The sequence below is a fragment of the Melopsittacus undulatus genome, chromosome 14 (genome assembly GCF_012275295.1).
Source record: "Melopsittacus undulatus isolate bMelUnd1 chromosome 14, bMelUnd1.mat.Z, whole genome shotgun sequence".
Taxonomy (NCBI): domain Eukaryota; kingdom Metazoa; phylum Chordata; class Aves; order Psittaciformes; family Psittaculidae; genus Melopsittacus; species Melopsittacus undulatus.
Genome location: NC_047540.1, coordinates 2,571,405 through 2,597,318, shown reverse-complemented (window position 1 = coordinate 2,597,318; position 25,914 = coordinate 2,571,405). Strand labels below are relative to the sequence as shown.

General features: G+C 47.2%; 2 protein-coding genes across 3 annotated transcripts in view; one reads left to right on the top strand and one right to left on the bottom strand.

Annotated features, from left to right (window-relative positions):
- FHL3 (four and a half LIM domains 3) overlaps positions 1–16,455 on the bottom strand; it is a 28,701-nt gene extending 12,246 nt beyond the window's left edge. Inside the window, exon 1 of one of the 2 annotated variants that reach the window (XM_034069373.1) lies at positions 16,239–16,455. The gene's annotated coding sequence lies outside the window, so the exon portion shown is untranslated. The remainder of the gene's footprint in view (positions 1–16,238) is intronic. The other variant, XM_034069372.1, reaches the window with a different exon arrangement.
- Positions 16,456–16,883: 428 nt separating this feature from the next.
- Positions 16,884–22,046, top strand: UTP11 (UTP11 small subunit processome component). The gene is made up of 8 exons (XM_005142204.3): positions 16,884–17,063; positions 17,192–17,253; positions 17,780–17,882; positions 18,125–18,238; positions 18,866–18,959; positions 19,529–19,659; positions 21,227–21,337; positions 21,784–22,046. Exons 1-8 carry the CDS (start codon positions 17,001–17,003, stop codon positions 21,865–21,867), a joined length of 762 nt encoding a protein of 253 aa, XP_005142261.2. The 5' UTR covers positions 16,884–17,000; the 3' UTR covers positions 21,868–22,046.
- The last annotated feature ends 3,868 nt before the right edge of the window (positions 22,047–25,914 follow it).

Here is a 25,914-nt window from a genome sequence, read left to right as displayed (position 1 = left end):
GAACAGAGCACTGCAACGAGGTCAGTATTCTCCAGCACCAAACATATGACCACAAAGATCAAAGGGGAAAATGCATCCGTGCCCCAAACTCAAAAGACAGAAGTCGGTTGCAAAGCCTAGGATGCCCTAAACCTCCCAAATGCAGAAAGCCAGTGAGATCTCTCTGGCTGGTAGAGAGGGGAAAAGGGAGTCCCGAAGAATAAGCATGTTGTGAGGGTTATAATCTAGCAATGAAAGTTTAAATTTAGACTGGATTGCTTTATTATAACCCAGCAAAGTTGGCGCAGAGCCATAGAAATGCCTAACTGCTTATCCAACGGCACAAACCCAAGGCTCCGGCAAGAGCACTTCAAAATCTCTTTGCCCCATGAAATAAAGGTCATCCTCAGGACGCCAGAATTCAACCATGAAAGCCTGACAGGAAATGACTAACTGCACACTGAGGCCAATTTACCTTCATCTTCGATCTGCTCAGCGCACAAGAATCCTGCAATTCAAACAGACATCACAGCCTAAATGCAACAAAACCAAGCTGACTGCTCTGGCTGCTCGGTTCTTGGGGGCTCTGCATCTCAGCACAGACCTCACTGCAACCTAATGGAATTCCTCTGTTTCCCTAAAGGTCTCCCACAATTCTAGCCCCTATGCTGTAGTTTTCAACTTTTCTTCTAGGCAGCTGTTATTTAAACCGAGGATGAAGCCATTCTTCTTTCTCAGGCAATACATAAGTTAGCATTTACAAAGCTTTTCACACTCCCTGAATAAAAGGTACTTCGATTATACCTCTATTTTGCACATAAAGGCAATCAAAGGGCTGCTTCAAGCGTGCTTCTGAATGAGCACACATGGAGCTTGTGGGCAGGCGATAGGATGCAGTGATGGTGCACATGTTTGTGCTCATGTGCTGCAAAGCAAACCTGCTTGGTCTGATCCCTTAATGCCTTCTCCAGAAAACCTGACAGCTCTTTGTTGATTAAGGCTCTGCTCAGCTTCAGGGCTTTTTTAATAAACAAAGCAACTTTGACTTCCAGTAGCAGCAAAAGACACATAAACCAGACACGTTTCATTTAATGCGTGCCTATTACTTAAAGGGCAAAGTGCATTTTTTCACCAAATTTGGTCAAAATACTCCCTTTTCCAACTTGATTCTTTGCCCCCCAAACATGAGCATTTGTAGTTGGATTCTTGCAGTTATACTGACTGAGAAAGGTAAGGTGCATTGTCACCCTGGCAGACTTTTGGGTCTCTCCACCTGCATGCAAAACCAGCAGAGAAAGCCGAGACGCCTCTCCCACCATCTGACCAGTAAGCATGGGCCTCTCCACCTGACTATCTGCATGAGAAGTAAGGACAGTCCCAATCTAAGGTCCTTTTTACAGCTGCTGGTGTCCCTTGCAAGCAAAGGCAATTACAGCTCTGTAACCCGCAGCATGTGAGCAGCTTCTAAATCTGGGGAAGGACTGAATCCTGGCAAAGGCAAATTGTCTCAGGTTACCATCCCCAGAACTGCTTGCCTGTGGTCCGAAACAAAACTAAGATCATCTGTTGCCTGGGAGATGCTGTTATGTGCCAGCTGCAGCCCTCCTGAAAAAGGTATTGCTCTGCAAGGACAGCATAGCTGAGCCCTCCGAGCACCAGCAAGCACACAACGGGGACAGACTGGGAGTGGAAAACAGCTTCTGCTTTTAGCCATGGCCTTGCCAACACAGAAGGGAAACAAGCTTCCTTCTTTTGTGGCTGAAGATTTCTCTGCTAGGTGATGTGGTCATCTGGTGCCATTCACTTCAGTGATACAGAGCCAGTTATCTTCAGATCAGGCTCCCTTTTAAAGCATTTCCCATTGGCACCTTTCAAAACTGCTCTTAGATACCACACATTTTGAACAACAGACATCATAAATAACATCCGTTGTAACTGTCACATCTGTAATAAAACATCTCTATGAACTAACAACATGCTTTCCTATATCTGCTGTGCTGCGTCACCACGTTTTGAGCTAGAGTGGTACCCATAAGGGAAAACTGGTGCCACATCCAAAAAGACTAAGTGGAAACAGCTACTTTAAGGGGCACAAATGCTCAGAAGATTGACAAATGCCTTTATATCATGGATTTACCCCTTGGGTTCGCAACATCCGTGCCCCTGCCCACTGCATGGGTCTGCCTCTGAACTGGCTGTTGCTCAGCATGGCAATCTGGGCAACGTGGGACACTGCTGGTGATGGGTGGCACAGGAAAGCACAAGTGCTGGCTGTCCCTGAAAGCTCCCAGAGAGAGGAACACTACTCCTTCACAGAAATAAACCCAACACACGAACCAAAGTAACATTACAGAGCCCCTGTTCCAGGTCTGTGGCTCATTTGCAGAGCCTCATTCTCTCATTCAGATCCGAGATTTACAAGGAAACCTACACAAAACAGATTTGTCACAGATTAAAAAGGAACCAAAAGGTCAGAACTTTAACTAACAGAGGTTCCTCTCATGACAACTTTCAGGTAAAGACCAAGAAGAGCTGACGTTTCAGCCCCTGAAGCAGCAGATACAAAGCAATGCCCCATTTATTTGCTGCAGAGAAGGTGCTTCACACTCATTCACTGAAGGAAGCAACAGCAACCCGCTCTTTGACTATGTTGAAAGGTCTTCCAAGGCTCTTCTGCATGCACACGCAGCTCGAGGATCATGGCTTTACTGCAACAAGTCACCACCAACTCCCTAATAACCCTCCTTCAGTTCTCCAGACTAACCAGAACAAAAAAAGCTCTATTTCCAAGTGGTTTGTCCCATCTTGGCAAAGCCCAAGACACAAAACAGACCAGTTCTCTGTTACCTTGCATTGCTGAATGCAATGGGCCAGCGTAAAACCCAACGGTCCCAGCAGCTCTCCCAGTGACTCACAGCACAGACAGTCAGAGCAGGTGCCACCAGCAAGAGATTCTCAATGGTAAATCATCACTTCGCCAGCAAAACCCTCAAGTGCTTGCCCAGAAACAAAGCAGTCGCATCATAAACCAGAGGGTGACATCAGTACAGGGATTGCATTTCCTACAGAGGTTTAAATGTCACTACTTGTGACTGGAAATCGGACACTTATATTCAAGTGACTCTAAATTGCAGAAGACATGGAAGAATTGTGATTCTGATTTTGTGTAGGTACAGCTCACTCCCAAATCCTTTCTATTTCTCAATGTCATGATGTCAGAAATGGAAAGAAAAACAGAGAACAAGCAAAACTTGTAACATAAAGTGAAAAGCAAATGAACATCAGTTTAAGGCTGACTTACCAAGTCGGGTGTGAATGAGGTGAGCAGCCGAACCCCTTGGTTTGCACTGGAAAGGGTCAGTGTGATTTAAACAGCTTGATCTACTTGGGACCCAGTTATTCAAAAATCTCTGGATTTCCCTCTTCCAATCTTATTCAAAGTTCTGCTCTACATCTTCTGAACTCAAAGCTCTCAAGGATCTGGAAGCACTTATTTCATCAGTCCTTAGTTGAGCCACAAAGACTCTGCATATAGACATATATATACACACACACATACACAGCCTGTGCATATGGTCTAACACCTTCACCAACCTGAAGTGCATTTGTGCTTTTCCACACACAGCTCTTCAGGCTCTCCAAAAGCAACACATCCAAGACTTCTACACAAGCACAATGGGTCAGATTTAATCTTGCTGTGAGTTACATGATGTTTGCACAGGGTTGAGAAATACTAGAAATAAAACTTCTCTTGGCTGAGTTACATGCGACATTGCGTACTTCTTGCTATTAATGGGTCTTTAGTAAGGACTGCTATTACTCTGTGTATTCCAGAATACTCCGAGTTAGGCACGGCAGCAATTTTCTTGGTATGAAGTGTTCCCCGAGTTAAAGGTAGCCACTGAAATGCCTTCAAATGTAAAGGCTGACTTTTCTCTTTGGAAATTTCCCTGTGCTGAGAAAAGAGGCAGATGAGAATAACTAATCCACATTTAAGGACACAAACTAAGGATTGGTTTCTTTACTTGGAAAGTAGTTTAGCTCCTTGACTCCCTGCTGCAAACAACACAAATAAGATGATCCAGAACAAGACCATAAAGGAAAGGGCACTCAGTTTCCACAGATCCAACATCCCGTAACTCGCATGGGACTGTTGCTTCCTCAGTTCCCTAATGGCTGTCACCAGCAAAAACATTATTTACCCTTGTAATACCTGCAGGGCAGGCAGTTATTTTATCTCCCTCGTGGGATTTGCACCTCGGTGGGTTCTGGCACAAGGCAAGCTTGGTAGAACTAAAAATGGAACCAAGATCCAAGTCCCTGTTCATCCTTCTGAGATGCAGCACGTATCCCTGTCAGCCTGGAAACCGTGACACCCATTAATGCATGTTATAGACCTGTGTCCACATAGATTCCACAAACTGAGCTCTGTCACAGGCAGGGGAAAAAAGGAAGGAAGAGAAGGATGACAAGGACACAGGCTTTAAGGTCCCTTCCAACCCAAACCATTCTATGATGGACAGACACAGTACTGCTCAGTTATCAAGTACAGTTAATCCAGACTGCGCATCTTTCAACCAAGTAACACCATGCCTTTGCTACTTGCTCCTACTATTTAGGCTTCCAAAGCGAGTGCTCTGAGTTGGAAGAAGGCACTGGAGTAGTGGAGCACCAGGAGGTACACATCAGTTCAAAGTGATTCGTCCTGAGGAACAGAAAAAGCCATGTTTTCCTCAAATGAGAGTAGCAGAATTCCAAGGTGAGGTCAAAAGCCTGGCAAGAGCCAGCAGTTTAGGCTGGTACATGGGATCATGATGCTGACAAAAGCAGTCCTTCCACTCGGATACATTTTGTGATCCACATGTGTTTTGTTGCTGTTCTTTCTTCACCATCTTCCCATCCTGAGCAATACCTGGGAATACTGCCATCAGATGTGGATCTCGGGGAGGAATTTTGGTCTTCAACCATGCTGAAATTAGGCCTTTCAGACAGACATTTAATATTATTTATTCAATTTCATTTGAAGAGCCTTAAAAAAAGACCTTTTCCAACAAGAGTCCTGAGTGATGATAAATGCTGTTTTGGTGGAAAATGGCATGATCAGCAGCCACACAGATCTGACCTGCAACAGAAATTACCTCACCTCTGATACACTCACATGAGGGAAATCCTCTGGGCTCGGATCATTCAATAAGGTTGTTTTACACTTACAAGAACACCACATGTCCATAATGGCCTCTAAACTGCTAAGATACAGCCTGAGAATCAACTGCTCCTTGGTTTTACAATGGGTTTTTGTGTTCTCTATTAAATAAAACCTCCCAAAGCCCTCAGGAGGCAGAGCTCAGCCTGGAAAGGGTTTTGTTGCTTACAGTCTAAACCCACAGAAAGCAAGGACCTAGAAAGGAAACAGCTCATTATAGATGAAATCTTGATCCCAAAACAACTGGGATTATTCATCCAGATAAGCAAATTCCTGGTGCTGAACCCCACTCTGATATTAAAGCAATTCAGAGAAGATGCTGAGTAGACACTTTTCTTCCCAGATAAGGACATTGGAACTGTATTCATCGATGAATTTCTAAGTGAACACTTGAAATCTGGGTAAACAAATTCAAATCATCCAGGCCATATTTACATTCCAGGGTAATAATTCAGTATTTAATATCTCCTGCTTCCAGTATTCTAGGGTTTTCTATGCACCGAAGCATTTAGTCATGTAAAAACCAGCTGTAGCAGCTGGAAGACATTCACTGGGGCCGCCAAGATTAATTAGTTTAAAAATACATTACTAAAGTGTTCATTTTATGTCCAAAAAGCTAACCCTGCTGCTTTCAGCTCTATTAGGGGGCTTGGTGAATAATGCTTATGCAATGTCCTCAGCGGGAGGGATCAGATGCCACAGTTTCACAAATGCATACAAATATCTTAACTAAAACAAGTTTTGGATGTCGGTTAATGCTCCTCTGGACTCACTCAAGTCATTATTCACAGCAATATGAAAAGCAGCTTGCAAACAGTTTCTTCTTTCTCCTCTATACCCAAATGCCCAGTGCTGAAAACCGCTTTATAAAAACCACTGATGAAATCTCTCTTCATACCTGGCATTCACATCCTTGTGTCAAAGAATGATAAAACACAAAGCTCTGTGCATGCCTTTTCTCTCCAAGAGGTCCCTGCATAATCTTAACACAGCTTTTGAAAAATCAAACAAACAAGAAGCACAGCTGAGACTGTAACAGAAAACAAGGGTTAGATTTGGCTTAGTATCCACAGGGATCACTTTGCTGGCCAACAGTTTGCAAAGGGTTATTTATGGCTAGCCATTTTTTGCTGGAAGATACTGAGGTTTTAGCAGTCTCTGCAGAGTATGCAACAGCATTCAGCGTTTGGCATTCAGCGTTTGCTCAGCTCATGAGTTAAATCACTGCAGCTCCCTGATGACTTGAAGATTATGGGTGTAGGAAAAGGGAATGCTTGGCGAGGGGAACTTTGAGCAGTCACCACCAAACTGCGGTTAAAACAGACACCAATGACTCTATTCAGCTCCCAAACCTCAGACAGTTTCCATTTTCTCAATAACAAAGCATTTTTGTGGAATGAGGTAACAGTCTCCATCTGCCAGGTTCTAACTCTCCACTAGGATTTCTCAAGAGCGTGGCTGAACGAGGGCTGGCCAGAGGAGCCCAGGGCTGCACAAGGCAGGAGGCCTTCCTGCCTGGGAAACAAAGGGACAGAGCTGATCCAGGACATCACAGGAAATCTGCTGGGAGTTTGCATCAAAAGTAGCCTCAAGGTAGCTCCAACCAGTTAAGGAGAGTGCAAAAGGCTGAGGAAAGTGAGACTTTTCACTAAGGATGGACTGAGACAGGCAGGAGGGAGCAGACAACAAATGGGTGCCACAGGTTCAATGGTCAGCAATCCATCATAGAAGTGTCAGGAGCACAGAGCAGTGTGATTTAGAAGTGAACGGAGGTCTGTGAGCACACAGTGCAAATGGGAATACCTGAAAGGTTGTGGAGCTGAGCCAGAGCACTTACAGCCTCAGAACAGAGGTTGGAGTGGTCTGGGGTTTGTTCTTGCCTTGGTTTTGTATGTGGCAGCCTGTATCTTGGCTTCTCAACCCCAGGGATGCTGAGCACCTATATCCATTCCTATGATTTCAGGCAAATTCAGCTCAGTTCCTCTGAAGAGCAGACTGCTCATTTAGATTCAGATGAAGATCCTGCTTCCTACTGGAACCCCACATCCAGTCCTAATGTCCTCCTGTAAGCAGCTCAGACTCTCAGCTCCAGGTTCAGCACATCTCACCTGCTTGCCCTGCCAAAGGATGAGCAAACCAGAACATCACAACCCCAGGCTCATTCATGCAAATCAAGGTAAAAACCTTGGAACAGCATGGAGAGATGAGGCCAGCTGGAAAGAGCTCGGAGGAAAACGTGGCTACACAGCACGTAACATCAGGAAAGGATCTTCATGGTGCATGTGGGATTTCTGATCCATTGTTTTTCTGTCCCTGCCTATATAAATCTTTAAAAAGCAATGCAGGGAATTCCCCAGGACACTGCAGCAGGTGGTGCAAATGGATGCCTTGGGCAGGTCACAACATACGAGATCCAACTTAGTTACTACTTTGGTAAAGAGTGCTGCCAGAGCAGTTATTGACACCATGTGGAGCCCTCGTTCTGCCTCTGTGACAGAACACATCTGACTACACATTTTAAGTCAAATTTATAGTCACATATCTATTCAGAAGGACAAGAAAACATGTCTAGAAAACCCATTCTGATTGTATTATTTTAGTCTGGTGCATCAAGGTGTGTATTTACAAGGACAACAACAAGGACCGTCAAGCAGAAGTTGCTCCAAAGCCATTTTTTGCCCAAATTTCATTGAAATTTGCAACCAGATCTATGATACTACTGCAGTACAAAGGAAGAATCAGTGAGGAAGGAGATTTAGGTGTAGAGAGTCCTGTTTAACATTCACCAGAGCACCAGCTTTACTGATCTGCCACAAAACTTCATAGCTGAAGACTCAACCAAAGCAAATGTATTTAACCCTGGTGCTATTTAGTCTGAGGGAGATGCTGAAATCAGTGCACTCATACATACTCATATGCACCAACAAGCAACAAACTCAAAACCACAAGATGCAACTGGAACCCAGCTCACCTGCAACCTAAATAGAGAGAAATTCCACTTCCAAAGATGCCAGTTCTCTAACCATCAATCCTTATTTCTGCAGGTCAGGCACAGCCTCCCAGACATGCACTGATGCAAACCAAGGAGGAGCTTTTTAACAGGTTTTGACAGGGTGCCCAGAGAAGCTGTGGCTGCCCCATCCCTGGCAGTGCTCAAGGCCAGGTGGGACACAGGGGCTTGGAGCAGCTGCTCCAGTGGAAGGGGTCCCTGCCCGTGGAAGGTGGTTGGAACAGGATACGCTTTAAGGTCCCTTCCAACACAAACCATTCTATGATGACTCTATGAATATCAGAAGATATGGGGTGTACTCACACCACTGCTGCCAATTTCCTGCATGGCCTTGTACAACTTCCTTCTCACCTCTACATCCAGTTCTCCCACCTAAAGCAAAGGCAGTTTTTCAGTTGCTTTTCTGAAGGCATTTGCGTTCCTGTAGCTTTTTTCTCTTGAAGGTTTGAAAACGTTAGTATTGACCCCTCACTCTCTAGTTTAATACCACATCCCCAGCTGGATACCTGGAGAACACAGCTGGCAAGTGGCATACCTTCTTTCCCAGCCAGGACAACACATTTCCCAAGCCGTTTTTCTTCCTATGAAGACTGCTGCTGCCAAATCTCTAATACTAGCCTCACTGCAAGGTCAGCCAAAGAGGACTTCCATTAGAGATGAGCTCTGCTAGAGAAGGTTCCCTGGAGATTATAAGAATAGTACAGTCAAGCCCAGATGGCAACAACGTGCAGAGCACATTTCCAGCAAACAGTGACTGGGCAGAGGACTATGCAAACTAAAGTCCACCCTGAGTTCTGCTATCTGCTAGCTAAGCGCTCAAGTCTAGGCTGAGGCCTTTGGGAAAGGTCAGGGTGGATTTACAGGCTCTGGAGATACTGCTTTTGTTCTCACTCTTTGCTTCTCAGTTCCTTCATTAAAAGATACTAATCTCTCTGGAAGGCAGCTCTTTGGAGCCAAGAGTTTAGATATTATTGCAAAACATATGCTTAAAAGAGACTGGAAATGATGTTGGCAGTGTTACAGAGGGGAGCGAAGTGCAGCTTTGGGTCAAAACAAGAAAAAATAAACCTAAGCTAGTAAGCGATTCCCATGTGATGGTTTAGGAGAGCCAGCAAAGGCTTCTTCTAGAAAGAAAACAATACTGTGAGAACGAAGCTAACGAGAGCTGGCTCTTGGAAAACTAAAAGAGGCAAGTAATGAGCCAGAGTATTGCCAACAGCACATATCCAAGAGAATCTTTCTGGGAAACCAACCCAAGTCATCACACTCGAAAGCCCTGCGGGACGAGGGACCTTGAGGCTAAAAGCTGGCAAATTGCTTCATCAGTTAAGGTTGGTCCCAATGTTTTCTCCTGTGTAAGAATAATTTGTTTTAGCCTACAGGTCTCTACAGAGCAATGGGTAAATTCAGGCTGCTTCCTCTGGGACGGGAAACGGAGTGCTCGGCAAAGCCCTGCCCAATGGGACGTATATAGAAGGTTTCCCATCATTGACATCCCTTCAGCCCAGCACCGAGCCAAGTGCACCCAGGCTGTTGGCTTTGCTTCATTCCCATGCACCACCAAAGCTCCATGGTGCTACCATGGGGCAGCAGGCACATCATGCTGACGAGCTGGTGGACACTCACCCCAGCCACTTGGGTCAGTGCTCCACTGTAAAATGTGGTGACTGTGCCTCCACAGAAGCATCTTCTGGAGCCTCATTCACCCAAAATGGACAGTTAGAGCAATTCTTCTGATGCATTTTGTTTTCCAGAGGGATAATGAGACTTTGTTCTATCTCTCCGTTTTCAAGAGATCTGTTAATACACCGTGGAATAGGTACACTGATGCAGAGTTGCATAGGTAAGGCTTTTGTGTGCAGCCTTCTCTTTTATTTCCAGTCCAACTACTCATAGTTACAGGAGTGTACAGATCACAGAAGACAATGAATGTGATCCCTCGCTGCGCTTACAGAACAATCTGGCACTGGCAGGGGATGTCAAGGTGCTGTCTAATGACTTTCCTCCTCTTCCAACTCCTTTTCTGATTCATGTTGCCATCTTCCTTGCAATTGACCTAAATAACATGTTCAGGCAGCGCTGGAAGTGTTTCTGCCTCATACTTCAATAGCAGCAAGATCTCCACACCTGGAAAGGGTATTTCTTGGGAAAGTCACACCTCAGGTGGCTTCGGAGCGTCCTTCCCAGGAAAGGAACAGAAGCACCTTGTCTTGTCTCACCTCATCTGTAAGACTTCCTGGCTACAGGAGAACAAAGGTTGCCCAGGAGCAGAGAAAACACATGCTACGTCTGTGCCCAAGCCCCAGCATATCCAAACAGTGTGGGCAGAGTATTCGGTTACCTCATTTCCAGGTGTGCTGTCAGCATGAGCCATGACTGGCTTGGGATGAAAGAGGGAAAACTGTTCCTAGATCTGGACTTGTCTGCATCGTTTATGGTAATTATTGCCCAGCAGCCTTTAATCCTTTAATGTATCACACTCTCAGCCCTCAATTTCTCTATAACCTTTTGAACACCGTTTGCTGTTCCACTCAAGAGGAGGCTGGAAGATGGAGTGCAAGACCACACTATCCCAGCAGAGCCAAAGGGAAGAGGAGAGCTAAGAAAGCCACTACAGAATAACATCAGCAGGTCAGCCATTATCAGACACACGGTGGTTATGTATGCTAGCAACATACAAGCACTTAAAACCAGCCATTACCCAAATAGTAGCTCTCCAGCTATTTACTTCAGCACCTTTTATAACATAAAGCATTCAACACCACTGCATCACAGGAATACAGGGACAATCCAACCCCTATTGCCCTACAGAGGCTTCACACAGAAACGCTTTTGATCCTCTCCCAATCTCATTCTTTCCTTTACTGTAAGTTTAGGCACTCTTGATAGCCACTGAGATATCTCACCTCCTTACAATCCCACACAGACTTCTGGTCTCAATGTTATCTTACAGCAATGGGCTTCACAGCTGTGTGCTGAGTAAATGGAAAAGTAAAAAGGCAACTGAAAATGCACTGATTGCCAATAAGGAAATAGACTGTGAGGAAATACAGGAAGGTATTCCAAAGCTGCATGGACTGACAGCTCTCACATGAGGCGGTTCTAGTACGTGGTCTTCACACTACACCTTGCAAGGCAGGCACTAGATCCTCAGCAGCCTAACAGATCCCTTTTCCAATTCAAAAGCTCCACATAAATATAGCTCCCCTCGCACAATAGAAAGGAAGTTATACTTGATCTGTATCACTGCCTTTCCAGGTAACTGAGCTTCAAAACTGAAGCAGAAAAGCTGCAAGCAAACCCCACTCATCTCTTTGCCACAGCATGCCTGCTTAGTCCACAATGGCTAGTCTCTGTTATCTCTACATTTTTTATTAGCTCATGTTTACTTTGGCCACACATCCAAGCAGTCACTTAAACAGAGTAAGAGAGGGAAATCTTGGACTCCCAACAATGGCCATGCAGTCTAATCTGCCACTGGGGACAATGACTTGACTCCTATTGGCGTTTAGTGCTGGCAGGGTCAAGTGTAACATGTGCTGAAGGAAGCACTAGGGAAGCAGATCTGCGGCCGTTCCAACCACGCTGAGCACTTCCTTGAGCTATTCAGAGGTCCCTTTCCCCCTTGTGCGTAGAGAAAACAGCTCCAGCTGTCCAGTCACCTGCACTGGCTTCTCCGCTCCCTGGATTTATGACATTGGAGGCTGCTAATGGCTCCAGGTTAGATACAGCACATTCCTCTGGCATACAGCTCAGGCTTAGTTCACAACTAAGTTAGGAAGCAGTTAAGATTATGTCCTTGGCATCAGACTTGTATTTGGTCCTGGAAGATAATTTATGTTTCTGAACAGAACTGGCACTGGGCAGGTTGGGCATAAACACCAACAAGCTTCCATCCAGCACTGACACCAATCAGAAGGGTCCAGAGTTAATATTCATCCCCAGCACTGATTTAAGAATTAGTAGTTTCTTAGCTGAGAAGTTCAAAATACTTTGCACAAAATCACTGCAACTTACAATTGGCCAATCTACAGTAATCAGAGGCAAATAAAAATGATGTGAGTTAATGTTGATGACCACAGGCCAAAAGCAAGGCTGCAGTAAGAACAAGACCATAAATTGTAGGATTTTTATTACATTGCTGTTTGGATTTTATGTTAAACCATTTCTAAATAATTTTTGATTAACTATTAACCCTAACAGACACGTCCTTCCAATTGCTCCCAGAGTAATATTATCCTCTCAGCAGGCTCCCGTTGTGCAAGGGCAGAATCATTTGTTAAACCCTTTCACCATTTAGCAAATATCCACAGACACAAAGTGAGTCACCGAGCAGAGGCAATTCTGCTAGGCTGAAATACAGGAAGGTGGAAGCCATGTGGCATTCCTCAATTTCCCCTTTCCTTTCACAATCAGCCCCTTGATATTTTCTTCAACAGGAAAACTGACACTCCCCCTCCCTGCAAACTGCTGACAATTGTATTTTACACCTGGCACAACCAGCGCAAAGAGGAAGGAAGAGAAGAAACAAAGCCCGAGGACTTTTCTCAGCAACTACATCTCTGCACAACAGGGCAGTTTTCTTTCCAACTGCAGCTGAAGAGCCACCACTTGATGGACAAAGTCTACAGATGAGCCTTCATGGGAAACACCACCTCCCCTCCATGGAATGACACAATGGGGAGCTCTGCAGCGGCTTCACGGCAGCTGCTTCCCAGAGAGCAGCCAGGGTTGGCCCAGGTTCCACTGAAACCACTGCAGCACGTGCAGCTGAACCCCTTTGCTTGCAAAATCTCAGCCCTTGTACTCGAATGTCCTAGCCTTTAACAGTTATCCTAGATTCCTGGCAGCAATCTGAACATTACATAGTACTGGTAACGTTTCTCTGTCCCCTAACAATTGGTCTCTTCCCTTTCCTAGATGCAGCTGGGGTCTATTGTTCTACCTGTCTTTCTTTTTTAACCAGAGTAAAACACTTACATCTGTTTTTATGATCTCACCAGGCAAAACACTGACAAGTTCTCTCTGACTTTTTCCATTTTGGCCATCGAAACTGCATCTCTTTCAGCAGAAATAGTCAAAGGCCCCCAAGGAATGAGGTGTAGCAGCTTGAAGTCTGGAGTCGAACACTGAGCAAAACTGCAAGTGGCATTGCACCACCTTCTCCCCAGACCAAAGTGGGTGCTCCGTGGTGGGCCCAGGCAATCCAAGAACTGTGGATGTCAACCATGGATACTGATTGCTGAACACCAGAGAAGTGGTTTCCTTACGTGAGCAATTACAATAAGTTCTGGAGCTGTTTGCTTGGGGGAGAAGCTCGGCTTTTATTCAGACCAATCAGTTCCCAGGTTTCCATAAACACCTTTTATGCCTGTGGAAAATGTCTTACACAAAAGGTGAGGCAGAGGCACAAGGTTTATGCTCATGTCTCTCTCCAAGGCTGTTGCTGCAATCAGGGCTCTTCAAGCATGACCTCAAGCAAGCCAAGAACAGTGGAAATCCCACAGACATGGATGAGGACCCCGGCAGGTACCATGAAAATCTTGTGTATCAGTGCCGTGATTACCCAACAAAGTCCTTTTCCAGAGAGATGGGGTGGGAATCACCTGAGCACTCCATTTATCCCTTTTTCCTGCTGGCATTTCAAAAACACCAGCAGGCCACATAACAGCACCAGCTCAGCTGCAATTAGGAGCACAGCAGAAAGCATCTTGCAGTCAAGCAAGTCCTGGCTCGGAACAGAACCAAGTGTTTCCACAGCTCGTGCACTGGGAATTTCAGTAACCTGCCCCCAGAGTTTTCCCTGGCTCCATCAGTTAAGGATTCACCTCTATCTTAAAGCTGCCAGGTCCAAAACCCAAAGAACATCACTGAGCTCATGCCCCTCCAGTATCTGTTGACCAGTGAACACTGCCCATAGCCACACAAGGCTGGTACTCTGTGTCATCAGGGCAACCACAATGACATGGGCCAGGGAAGAGCCTCCTGCCTTTCTCCCCCAAGATGATCCTGGGCAGTAGGGCCACCCCACTGACGGGCTGCATGGCTGTTTCAGTCTGTTCTAAACCCAACTGCAGCGTAAACAGGAAGCAGAGCTGACAGCAGACGGGCTGCAGATGCTTGCAAACCCTGCAGAGGGAATGGCAGGAACCTACTGTCCTTCCAGAGACCAAGGAACCAGCCTATCTTCAGCACACCGGTCCCTGCTCAGCTCTTCAGGGCTGCTCTGCAGGCAGGGGAGATGCACAGGTCATCGCCCAAGAGGCACCTCAAAAGCATCCTGCATGGAGAGACAGCAGTGCTCCAGCAGCGGAGGCCATGGAAGCATTCACAGGGCTCCCTGCTAGGGAATTCTGGATATTTCCAAGCACCACCCTGCCTTTGGTGTGTCCGCACCACTCCCTATGTGCAGGTTTAAGGAACCCTTATTCCAAAACATACTTTTTGCAGCAGAGCACCCACTATAATTAGTGCCCACAACGAACTACACTGCCTGTATTTTTGTCTCATGCTATGCCACCGGTCTTAGAAGTACAGGAAATTACAGACCTAGCTGGGAAAGAATGAAACCAATGCTCACAACTCTGTGTCTCTAAGGAAGTAACCAAGAACCAAATGGTCTCCATCCTAGGAAAAAGAAGGAAAATGGCACAAAAATAAGACAGGAGAAATGTCAGACTTCCCCTTTCCTGCTGTCCTGCCGATCAGGAAGTCAAACCACATTTTGACAAAGCAAATTAGGGAAATGAGGCAGCTTCAACACTGTTGTGAACATCAGAAAAAAGATTCCTCATGCCAGAGGCAGATATTTAAATACAGGAGACTCCGAAGGACATATCCAAGAAAACACTTCTCAAAAATGAACAGTAAAGGGAATATCTGACAATCCCATGCCCGAAGGGGCTGGAAGAGCCACAGACTTCTAATGCTTGGTACAGGAGTCTAAAAACTAAATCTCCCTGAACTGTTCTCTATTGGTGTGAGCTGCCAGCAGGATCCTGCATCCATCAGATGGGCCTGTTCTGGGGCCGCCTTCCCTCTGCTCTTGAGAGAGGTTTTCCACTTTGGGACGATTTCTTTATGCTTTTCAAAACTGGGAAACAGCAAAGGCATTAAATTCAGCTCTGAAAGGATGGAGACCTCAGTATCAAAACAGCACTGTGAAGATAAGGAGCCACCAACACACACCATCCATTTGAGCTGTGAGTCAGCGGGGAACAATTCCTGCTAACACACTTCACCCAGGGTAACTATAAAGTGAATTCACATGGAAGAGTCAAAGTGATTAATGTAACCACAAGTACAAAACACCAACTAAACTGGCAACCAAAACAGAAAACATCACCTGAAAGAAAACACAATCATCTGAAACAACACTGTGCTTAGTGAAAACCCCAACCCGTTTTGAAGTGATGCTGAGCTGGTTTTTAATAGCGAGATCCAAACCATGACTGCAGAGTCTTTGTTTAACACACACACACTCACACAAAAAGCAAGGCTTGGAGCAGTCCTTCCCTGTACCCACCCTGGGAACACAGCAACCACTTAGGATGTGTTGAACATTTCCCTGCGCTACGTTGGAGCATTTGGTTTAAGTTTACTTCCGAGTTTATTGGTTGGGTAAAGTTTCAGAGCTTGCTTAATAAAACACAGCTTAAGCTTTGCGACCGCGCAGCCCGGGGAAGGGGCACGGCCGAAGGAGTGGGGTTTCCCTTTCACCAAGCGGTGCGGGCTGCGCTTCCCACCGAACCCGACCGCGGCTCCCCGGGCGAGCTGCATCCCGGCTACCGACACCAAACCCGCCCGGGATCCCACGGGGACACCCGCGGCGGAGGCACCGTCCCCTCCGAACACACAAACCCACTCCCCCGGCCCGGGACAGCCCCCGGTCTGCCCGGGGCTGCGGGGGACGAAGCGGGCGGCAGCTCCGGCCACCGACCCGGGCTCCCACCACCACCGCCGCTGCCCCAGCACGGTGCTGCCCGTCCCGTCCCGTCCCGTCCCGTCCCATCCCGTCCCGTCCCGTCCCGTCCCGACCCGACCCACCTGATGGACGCTCACGCTCGCTATCCCGGCGATGGGCAGGCGCTGCTCAGTTCACCACAGCTCCGCTCCGCTGAGCTCCTCAGCCCGGGGCGGAGCCGAGGGGCGGCGGGCTGGGCTGGGCTGGGGCCGGGCCGTCCGGTGCCCGCCCCACACAAGGCCGAGCTCCGAGAGCCGGGAGGGGGCTGGCGCCGGGGGTCCGCGGGCCGGAGGACCGGCAGCTGTAGGGTGTTCTACCCCCGAGGGGGAGCTGCTGCCCCGCACGGACACCCCGCTTTAGATCCCCGGCCCCACCGAGCTCTCCCGGCCCCCTGCAGCCCTGCGGGCTTGTACAAGCCCTGCGTGGAGCAGGGTAGGGGGCCGGTCGGCCTCCGCACACCGGTCACCGGGGCTGCAGTGCGGACCGGGTCGCACCAGGGCCGCTGAGGGCGAGAGGGAGCTCGGGTCGCACCCGGGCCGCGGGTCCCCGCTCCCAGCCGGGCCCTCATGGCCGCGCACCGGTGGGGACCCCCCGGGAAGGCCGGTCCGGTCCAACCCCCCCCGGGGGCGAGGCCTAACGGGGCACGGGGAGCGCTCCGGGCCGCTGGCCCCGCTGTCACCATGGAGACGGCGCCATGGCCCGGCGGGCCTCGCGCGCGACCTCTGACGCCGGAGCTCCGCCCCTTCCGGTCACGCACGGCGGCGACAGCACCGGGAAGCACCGGGACACCGGTACCGGAGAGTGGGGAGATCGAGGCCTGAGCCCGGGGATCGGAGCCCGCAGCCATGTCTGCCGCCTTCAGGAAAGCAGCTAAATCGAAGCAGCGGCCGCACCGAGAGCGGTCACAGGTGAGTGCGCCGGGACCGGTCATGGGTCAGTGCACCGGGACCGGTCACGGGTCAGTGCACCGGGCCGGGCCGCTGCGGGAGCTGCCGGTGCTGACGGCCGCTGATGCCGCTCTGTGCTTCCCCCCTAGCCCGCCTCCCGGAAGAAGCTGGGCTTGCTGGAGAAGAAGAAGGATTACAGGCTCCGCGCTCGGTGAGTCGGGGCCAGGCCGCCGATGGGGGGGGGGAGTCCGGGCATCACCGGAGCGTTGGGGCCGCGGTGAGGAGCCAGCGCTGGTGATCGCACAGGAGCCGGTGGTCCCGGTACCGTCTAGCACGGACCTTCCTACAGGCAGGGGCCGCACACGCTCCAGATCCCCGTGACTGAGCAGGGGGAAAGGGAACGTGGAGGGCGAAGGCTGCGAAGTCGTTCTTGTGGTTAATCAGAACTTACAAGCGTTGTAGTCCATCGTTAATACCCGATTCTGTAGATCCAGGAGGCCTGAGCAGCCCAGTGAGCTTTGCAGGATGGGTGAATATGTTCCCGTGTCCTGTTGTTGGGCAGTGTTTGTTTCTAGCTTGGTTAAGGAATAAACTATAAAGCTCAAGTAATTTGTTAGTGTCTCAAAGATCTGAGCATCACTTTGATGGACTCAGCCTCTCATCAGGGACTGTGAACACGGCAAAACTGCAGAACAGCAGCTATGGGCTGGTTTGGTTTTGTTGGTTTTCTCTCCTAGTGACTACCACAAGAAGCAGAATGCCCTCAGAGCGCTTCAAAAGAAAGCCCTGGACAAGAATCCTGATGAGTTCTACTTTAAAATGATACGTGCAGAGCTGAAGGTGAGAAACTAAACTGCCTTCAAGCAGGGTTACACTCAGTTGCTGTGAGTAACATCATTTTTTCTCTACCTCCTGTTGGCTTTCATTATGAACTAGTAAACAGATCAGCAGACCTGCTTTGGTGCCTATGGGAAGCTTAGAAGAGCATGAGGGGCAAAGGACAAAAAAGACCTTTTGGGTTTATTGTTAGGACCAATAGCTGAATGGTCTCTATCTGTGTGTGCCATATTCTCTGGTTTTAGGATGGAGTTCATATTAAAAAGCAGCCAAAGGATGAAGTGACTCCTGAACAGGTCAAACTGATGAGGACGCAGGATATTAAATATGTGGAAATGAAGAGAGTGGCAGAAGCCAAGGTAACTCTTCCCTTTCTTCTAGGGTTTGCTCAGGATTGGTCTTTTGATTGTGTTGGCTATTGTATGTATGTTTAGTGAAATCTGATATGTGTAGTAGTGGAAATGTCAGTGTGTATAAAACCTAAAGGTAAACATGGCAAATTTTATGTACATTTCAGGCATTAGACATGTACTCTTTCTTCTAATATTTATAAAGAATTGAGAATTACTGTTACAGAAGGGAACTGAATACAGTAGGCAGTCGATATACAGAAATACAGCCCACTTCTGCACATGCTTTATGCTCTGATGGTGATCCACACACCATTACTGCAGGTAATAAAGAGAAAGCTTTGGATTTGCCTTCATACTTTTGCTAGTGATTTCATGGTGATCGTTCCTGCTTCGTCCACCGTAGAGATAACTTACTGTTGTGAAAATTGATTTGCACCTATCTAGCAGGGTAGTACCAGAAATTACTGTTAACCTCTCTACCCAAAGGGTTATGAAGACATGACATAAATATAGACTAGGTGGATTTCCAAAGATTAAAAAGAAAGGAATAGTTCTGATGTTTGAGAAACAAACAGGGAGACGTTATTTACCTTGTCATGGATGTTTGGCAAAACCTTAACTTCCTCCCTGCAGAAAATCGAGAGGCTGAAGTCGGAGCTCCATCTGCTGGATGCGGAGGGGAAGAATCCCAACAAGCACGTGTTCTTCTTTGATACCAAAAAAGAAGGTAAGATGCTGGGAGGGCTGAAGCAGTCTGCTCTGGAGCCAGGCTGAGAGAGCTGGGCTGAGTCAGCCTGGACAAGAGAAGGCTCCTGAAGGGGAGACCTGAGAGCAGCTCCAGTGCCTGAAGGGGCTGCAGGAAAGCTGGAGAGGGGCTTGGGACAAGGGCCTGTAGGGACAGGCCAAGGGGAATGACTTGAACCTGCCAGAGGGGTGACTGAGATGAGCTTCCCTGCCCTAGTGGAAGGTGTCCCTGCCCGTGGCAGGGGGTTGGATCTGATCCAACCCAAACCGTTGTAGGATTTTGTGATTTAAATGGGTTGTAGCAGAAAACTTGTTCTGTCATGTTTTATTGTAGCTGTTTAATGGTGCTTTCTTTATGCCATTACAATAAACAAAGATATTATTTTTCCCAGGAGTAATAATTTGGTGCTCTAGAAATCTCTTTTGATTACTAGAGAAGACATCAGTTCTGCAGGAGCTGTGGGATTTCCATCACTGGCAGCTCTTAGGCTACACCTTTGGAAGGTTTGCTGGTCCATGGGAGTTTATTCCTAACTTTCTTGTTATTTATAGTTGAGGAGTTTGATATTGCAACTCATCTGGATACTCTTCCGGAGCTCGTAGATAGAGTGTACAACCGACCAACCATTGCAACGCTGCAGAAAGAGACACTGAAAGGAGCTACTGATCCTTTCCACTTAAAGGTGCTGCCACTATTTCTTATTGTCATTTTCTTCATGTTTTAATCTTCCATATAATAAGCTCTAAAGAGGATTCATTGGACTGTTGTGAAGGGGAGCAAAGTTTTTGTGTTGTCTTAAAACTTACATTGGTGACACAAGGCAGTGGTGGATGTCACTTAATCATCAAGTACCTGGAGCCTACAGTCAAATCTTCTGCTGGACTGACATGGAGAACTTGTTCACTGGTAGTCCAGTCCACTGTGGATTATAAATGAAGAACTGTGACATACAGGCTAGAACAGAATGGTATAGATATGATTAGGCAGTTTCCTTGGCAAAACTGATGTGTTTCTCCTCTGTGACATGACATACACCTATGGCACTATCTTTTCATTAGATTGCTGCAGTTTTAGGTGTGATTTTTTTGCAGGATCCCCTGTTAAATCTCCACTCACGCATGCCCAAAACCCCTTTCATCCCTGAATAGGGATGTGAAGAAGCTTATTCCAACATGGATGCAGCTATTGTTAGGTTTCTGATCTTATAGTATTTTTCAGTTAGGTTCCGAGCCTGAAGTGGCTTAAGATTCAGTATTTGACTCTGTACTTTTCCCCTTAAAAACCTTTAAACTATAATCTCACTTTCCAGCTTTCTTAATATAAAGTGTTTTATGACTCTTCAGATTGCATTGCTTATTCAATGCACTTGGATTCTGATGCTTTGTTATCACAACATTTCTGTCCTAGAAGGAGCTACACTCAGCTTTAACACTGTAAACACCCCTGAACTGATTTAGAACATTGGGCAGAGCTATAAGCTTGCTTTGGTCTGTGTAAGGTTAAAACCAGCATTCCAAATTGCCAATTGGCAAATTGGTAACCTGTTTTTTTCCTAATCAGATGTCAGATAACAAACACCCTGTGGTCCCTCTCCTCCTGCCAGCTTTCTCAGTTTGGCTTGTCAGGAAAGCAGTTGGACAGGTCTCAGACTGACAAGTTTTCTCCTCTAAATGTCTGAGTCATATGGTAAGCATGTTGGGATTTGTTCCCCTTAATTTAATTACTTCAATCACACCTGCAGTAATACCATTTCTGTGCTGGGAAAGCCATCCACTCGCAGGAGGTAAACGTGACCAAACAAGTTGCATTTTGAGAAGCTTCTCTGCGATTTTGAAGCATTTCAGGAATTGGTCTCTGGTCTTCCCTTTTATTTCCCCTCCTCTGGATAAACTGGGCTTTTGTTGAAGAGTTCAGTGTTCTCCTGGATTTAACACTGAAATTAAAAGGATTGAGAGAAATGAAATTCCAGCCATGTTACAAAGCATCTAAACTAGGTTTGAAGAGATGTGGGGCTTTATGATTTAGGAGATTAAAACAAGAACAAAGAATGAAGTCCTAGTCAGATGAAGGTGTTACAAATGGTTCTCTGGAATCCAGCCACCGAATTGAAGCAGCTTTCTTGAATATGATGATGCTTTTAAAACGTACTAAATGCTCATGAGGTCCACATGCCTCAGAATAGGTCAGTTACAGACCACAACATCCCATTCCTTTCTGTCTTAAAACAGCTTCTGGTTTTGTTCCTCCAGAAATTAGCCCAGCAAAGGAAGAATCAGTACGACCTCCTGAAGCAGCGCATTGAAAGAGAAAAAGCCATGTTCGTTGTTGCACAGAAGATCCAGACACATAAAGATCTTTTGGTGAGGGATTTAGTTCTGCTTCTTTGAATCTGTTTTGTTAAGGTTCTTAGGTCTACTTTTGTATGTGTGTGTTTCTTCATTGATTTTATACTGACACTTCCAGATAACTCCTAAAAGTAATCCTCTTGTAGTGTGGAAAAAGCAAGGTGATGAAGCATTCCAGTTGTGCCATGGCTAGGAAATTATATCTACTAGCCCAAGTCTTACCACATCAGCAGTTTGTGAACAAACCAGATGGTGCCTGACAACCTAAAGGTGGAAAGAACAGGCAGAAATATAATTCCCAGCTAAACAGTTGGGATTTTTCACCAATACCTTGTTATTTTTCACTAATTCACTGCCTTGTCAGTCCCACACAGGGATTTTCTTACTTATCTGAGGGAGGCTGGGTGGGTTATTTTTTTCTTACATGGCAACAAATACGATTTTGTTGTTCTTTTTTCCAGGACAAAACTCATAAAGTGAAGGTGAAGAAAGAGACAACAAACAGACCAGCTATTTACAAGTTCAAATTCCAGAGGAAACGTTAGCCATTCCATCGAATAAATGCTACTGCCTCTGCTTAGGAAGGAGAAGTGCGACACCACATCCCTTTGTTCTTCACTGCAGCCTAGCACTTTGTTAAAACAAATCCCTGTGGGCCTGCAGTAGCCATAAATACATTGTATCTAATGAATTGATTAATAAATCAGAATTTGTTCTCTTGGTATTTACAGTGGGAAGCCACAGGAGGTGCCTGAATGGCCCAATAATACACACCATAAACAATCCTTGAGAAGTCAAGGTCCAAGTTAAGAGCCTGGGAGAAGGGCTGCGCTGGGCTTGTGCTCAGCTCCATGGTCCATGGTACATCTGAAACCAGAAGAGATTTCAGGTTGGCTCTTTAGCTATCTTTTCAAGCAGGTTAAAGGTGAATTATTACTGTTCTAGTCACTCCCCCCACTCCAGAATCCCTTTAAGTTTCTGCTTTATCTACACAAAGTATTTCACTTCAAAACATACAAGCTGAAGGGCATTGCAAAGGGTGAATTTGTGAATTCAGGCACCACATTAGCCAAAGCTTATTCTGGAAGGGTGCTAGAGCCAGGGAATTGTTTCTGCTGACAAACACTCCTTCCAAAAACTCTGAGTAATTTTCCTTGCTGAGGAGCTGTTTGTGCTCATTGTGCTGCACGATGGGGCAGTGCTGCGCCATGCTAGAACACCAGCATTGCCCACCGTGTTCTAACAGAGATGATACTGAAATGGAGGGACAATATCGAAGGCAGCTGTCCTTTTTGTTGCTGTGAGCTTGTGGGAATGCTGGTAGCTGGAAGGGGGTTTCAACCCAGAACAATGAAGACGCATCCTTGAGCGTCCTGGAGCAGTTCAGGCAAGTTGGGAGAGCCTGGGCGTAAACATTCCTTTTCTTATCTCTATCACTTGTACAACCTCTGCCAATAATAAGCACATGCCCATGCAAGATGGTAAAAAAAAAGATGCTCTTCCCACTTTGGGAGCTCTCCTAGATGAAACACAGCTTTTTACGTGCACAGCTGCAGGTTGTTCCTGCCATTGCAGAGATTCCCAAGCTGGCAGTGATGGGGGAATTTTCTCCTGTGGAGGGTTAAGGGATGCACTACACTTGCTCCCAGCACTGAGTAGGGAGTGCTGAGGGTGAGGTTTTGCCATGTCACCATTCCTGGCGTGCTTCAAACCCAAAGGCCAGGAGGGAAACCGAACACACCGCATGGAAGAAAGCTTCTCCTCCTTCCTCACGGGGAAACAAACGCTCAAGACCGAAACTTCCAACGCTTTTCCCTATGGAAGTTGCTTCTCCCAACGAGACGCCCCCTCTGTGCTGCGGGAAGCGGTGGCAGGGCCTGGCCGGCAGAGGGCAGCAGCGCGCCGCGGCGGGGCCCATGCGGGGCACCGGGGTCGGTTGCGCGTCTCGGGGGTCTCGTTCTTAATAGAACCTAAAGATTTGATACGTGAAATTCCTTGATTTTGAAAGCTCAACTCGGCAATAATGGGAGAAATACAAGGAATGGGAGGAGGGAGAAGCCAGAGCCTCAGAAACCGCCTCAAGTTCATGCAAGAAACCTCCAGGTTCATGTATGGTCTGGGGACCTTGTAATTGGTTTTAAACCGTACATGAAGGTCCCCACGACGATGGGAGTCTTTGAAATGAAATCTCTTTGACTGAGATTTAAATGGATGAATATTTGCTCCTTATCCCTGATGCATTTTACCTGCATCGAGAGGGAAAGGACAGGAAGGAAAATCAGCAATCCCATTGGAAGACCCTCAAGGAATTACTACAGCTGAGAGCCAAAAGGTAACCCCACCAAAACCAACTCAGAATGCCTGCTGCGCCTCTGACCCCATTGGTAGAACAAGTGTTGCAATGGGCACAAATGACCTAATCCCTGGAAAAGAGCCATCCTTTCCTGGTAAAGGAGCAAGACATTATAGGATAAAGCAGGCAGCTGCGAGGCTTTGAGCAGTCCAGTGCTTTCACTATGGAAAATTATAGGTCGAGTGCTATACTGCTCATTCTCCTGGTGGTAGTTCTCATTCCCACTGCAAACTCAGCTACACAACAGCCTCACATTCACTGAACAGGGTACGAGAAGCAAAAGTAGTTCCCTGTCCAAGCCACTTTTCCTTAGGAAAGCCAGGAAGGTCTTGATAAAAGGAAGCCAGAACAGTTACCTCTGTGGTGTTGAGACTTCTTGGCCTCAAAAGCCAAGGTTACCCATCCAGTGGGCTGGGGAGCTGTTTATCACCTTGTGGCCACAACACACTGCAAAGAGCTGCCAGCTCTCATGCACAATCACCTACTCCTGCCTCCAGCGTTCAAGGATTTGGTGGATGCTGATCCCTGACCTGCAGCTCCCAACAAAAGAGTGTACCACCTCAAAGAGTAAAACCCAACCTAGCTCTTATCAGACCAACAACCATCATTGTGTTGTACAGTGTTACTGTGGCTCAGTGTCCGGATAAACACTGTTATTGCTGAAAAGGCCATCACAGGTTAAACACCACACTCCAAAGCAGCTGATTTGAGACAATAGCAAGGACAAGGAAGGGTTTATGGTGAGGTTTGGATTCTCAGCTTCACAATTAACCTTTTGGGGGAAAGTTGAGGGATTTATTCACATAGCAGCTGTGTGCACTTACACAAGTTCCTGTTAATGCTGATTCCACATTTAAAATAATGAGAAAAAAGGGAAAAATTCTGGGTGCAATCACAGAATTACTTTGGGCTGCCAGGGATAAAAACTAGTGTATCAGGAGATAATACTGGAAGTATCATAGAATAATAGACTGGTTTGGGTTGGAAGGGACCTTAAAGCTCATCCAGTTCCAACCCCTGACATGGGCAGGGACACCTTCCACTGGAGCAGCTGCTCCAAGCCCCTGTGTCCAACCTGGCCTTGAGCACTGCCAGGGATGGGGCATCTTACAGGACTGTCACAGGACTTCATCTGGAGCATCCTATGCAGGTCATCAAGGTTGAAGAAAGATTTAGCTCACAGTGGGACACATAGAAGAGCCTCTAAGTTGCAGAAGGGAACTGAGAGCATCTTAGGAACAGGACTAGATACACCGCAAAGAGCCAAACACCTCCCTTCAGCCTTGCTCCTGGTTTGACTCCCAAAGCCCTTAGCTTATCTCCCTCACCCTAAAGCACTGAAATGTTTGTGCAAGGGCCTGGGAAGAGTCAATACCTTATAACTGAACAAAACAGCCAACTCACTCGGCCGCAGTGCATGGTGTAAAGGGAGACATTGGTGGGATCTGCCATCCTCTAGCTGGGCCCTCGTGGGGAAGGACAGAGGGAAACAGCCCCCAGCTATTTTCTGCTTGTGATAATTATAGCATCCGAAGCTGCACCAACAGGTTCTTTAGCAAGGAGATTCCCTGCAGCTTGCAAGATAGAGATATCAAAATACCCCCCAGATCCAGAGCTCCGGTTTCAGGTGACTCACAGTAATACCCTGCCGTATAATAATTTCATGGAATTCCTTGTTCAGGCTGAAGAGCTCAATTGATAATGACTGTCTATAAAACTTAATAGCAGGCTACAGTAACACACTTGCAGGGTTATCTCTAGGCAACTGCACCAATATATTTCCAGCAGCAGAACCATCACCAGCCCTTGGGCTTCAGGGATGATTTCCTATAGGCCCTGTTTTCCAAGCCTGAAACAGACTGGAGACCAGCACAGCAGCATCTCTCGCCCCATCCCTGTCGGGAACACTTGGAAACCCCAGAGCTCTCCTCACTACCTTCCTTCAGCAGAGCAGAGAAGCTTTGATCCCCCCATCCCACCGCCGTGCCCATGTGTGCTGTTCCATGCCATGAGCCCACTCACCAGGAGCCCAGCTCCTGCTCACCATCCCCATCCCGAGGTCGCCATCAGGATGGTGACCCTGGCACAGGCATGGGATTGCAGCCATCTCCAGCTGGCTCTGACTGTCACCAAGACCCTGCTGTCCCCACAGCGAGGTTCAGCTGAGGTGACTTGCCCCAGGGCACCAAGGGGAAAAGGGTGCTGGAATTCCTCTGCTCAAGCCAGCTTCACAGCAGGA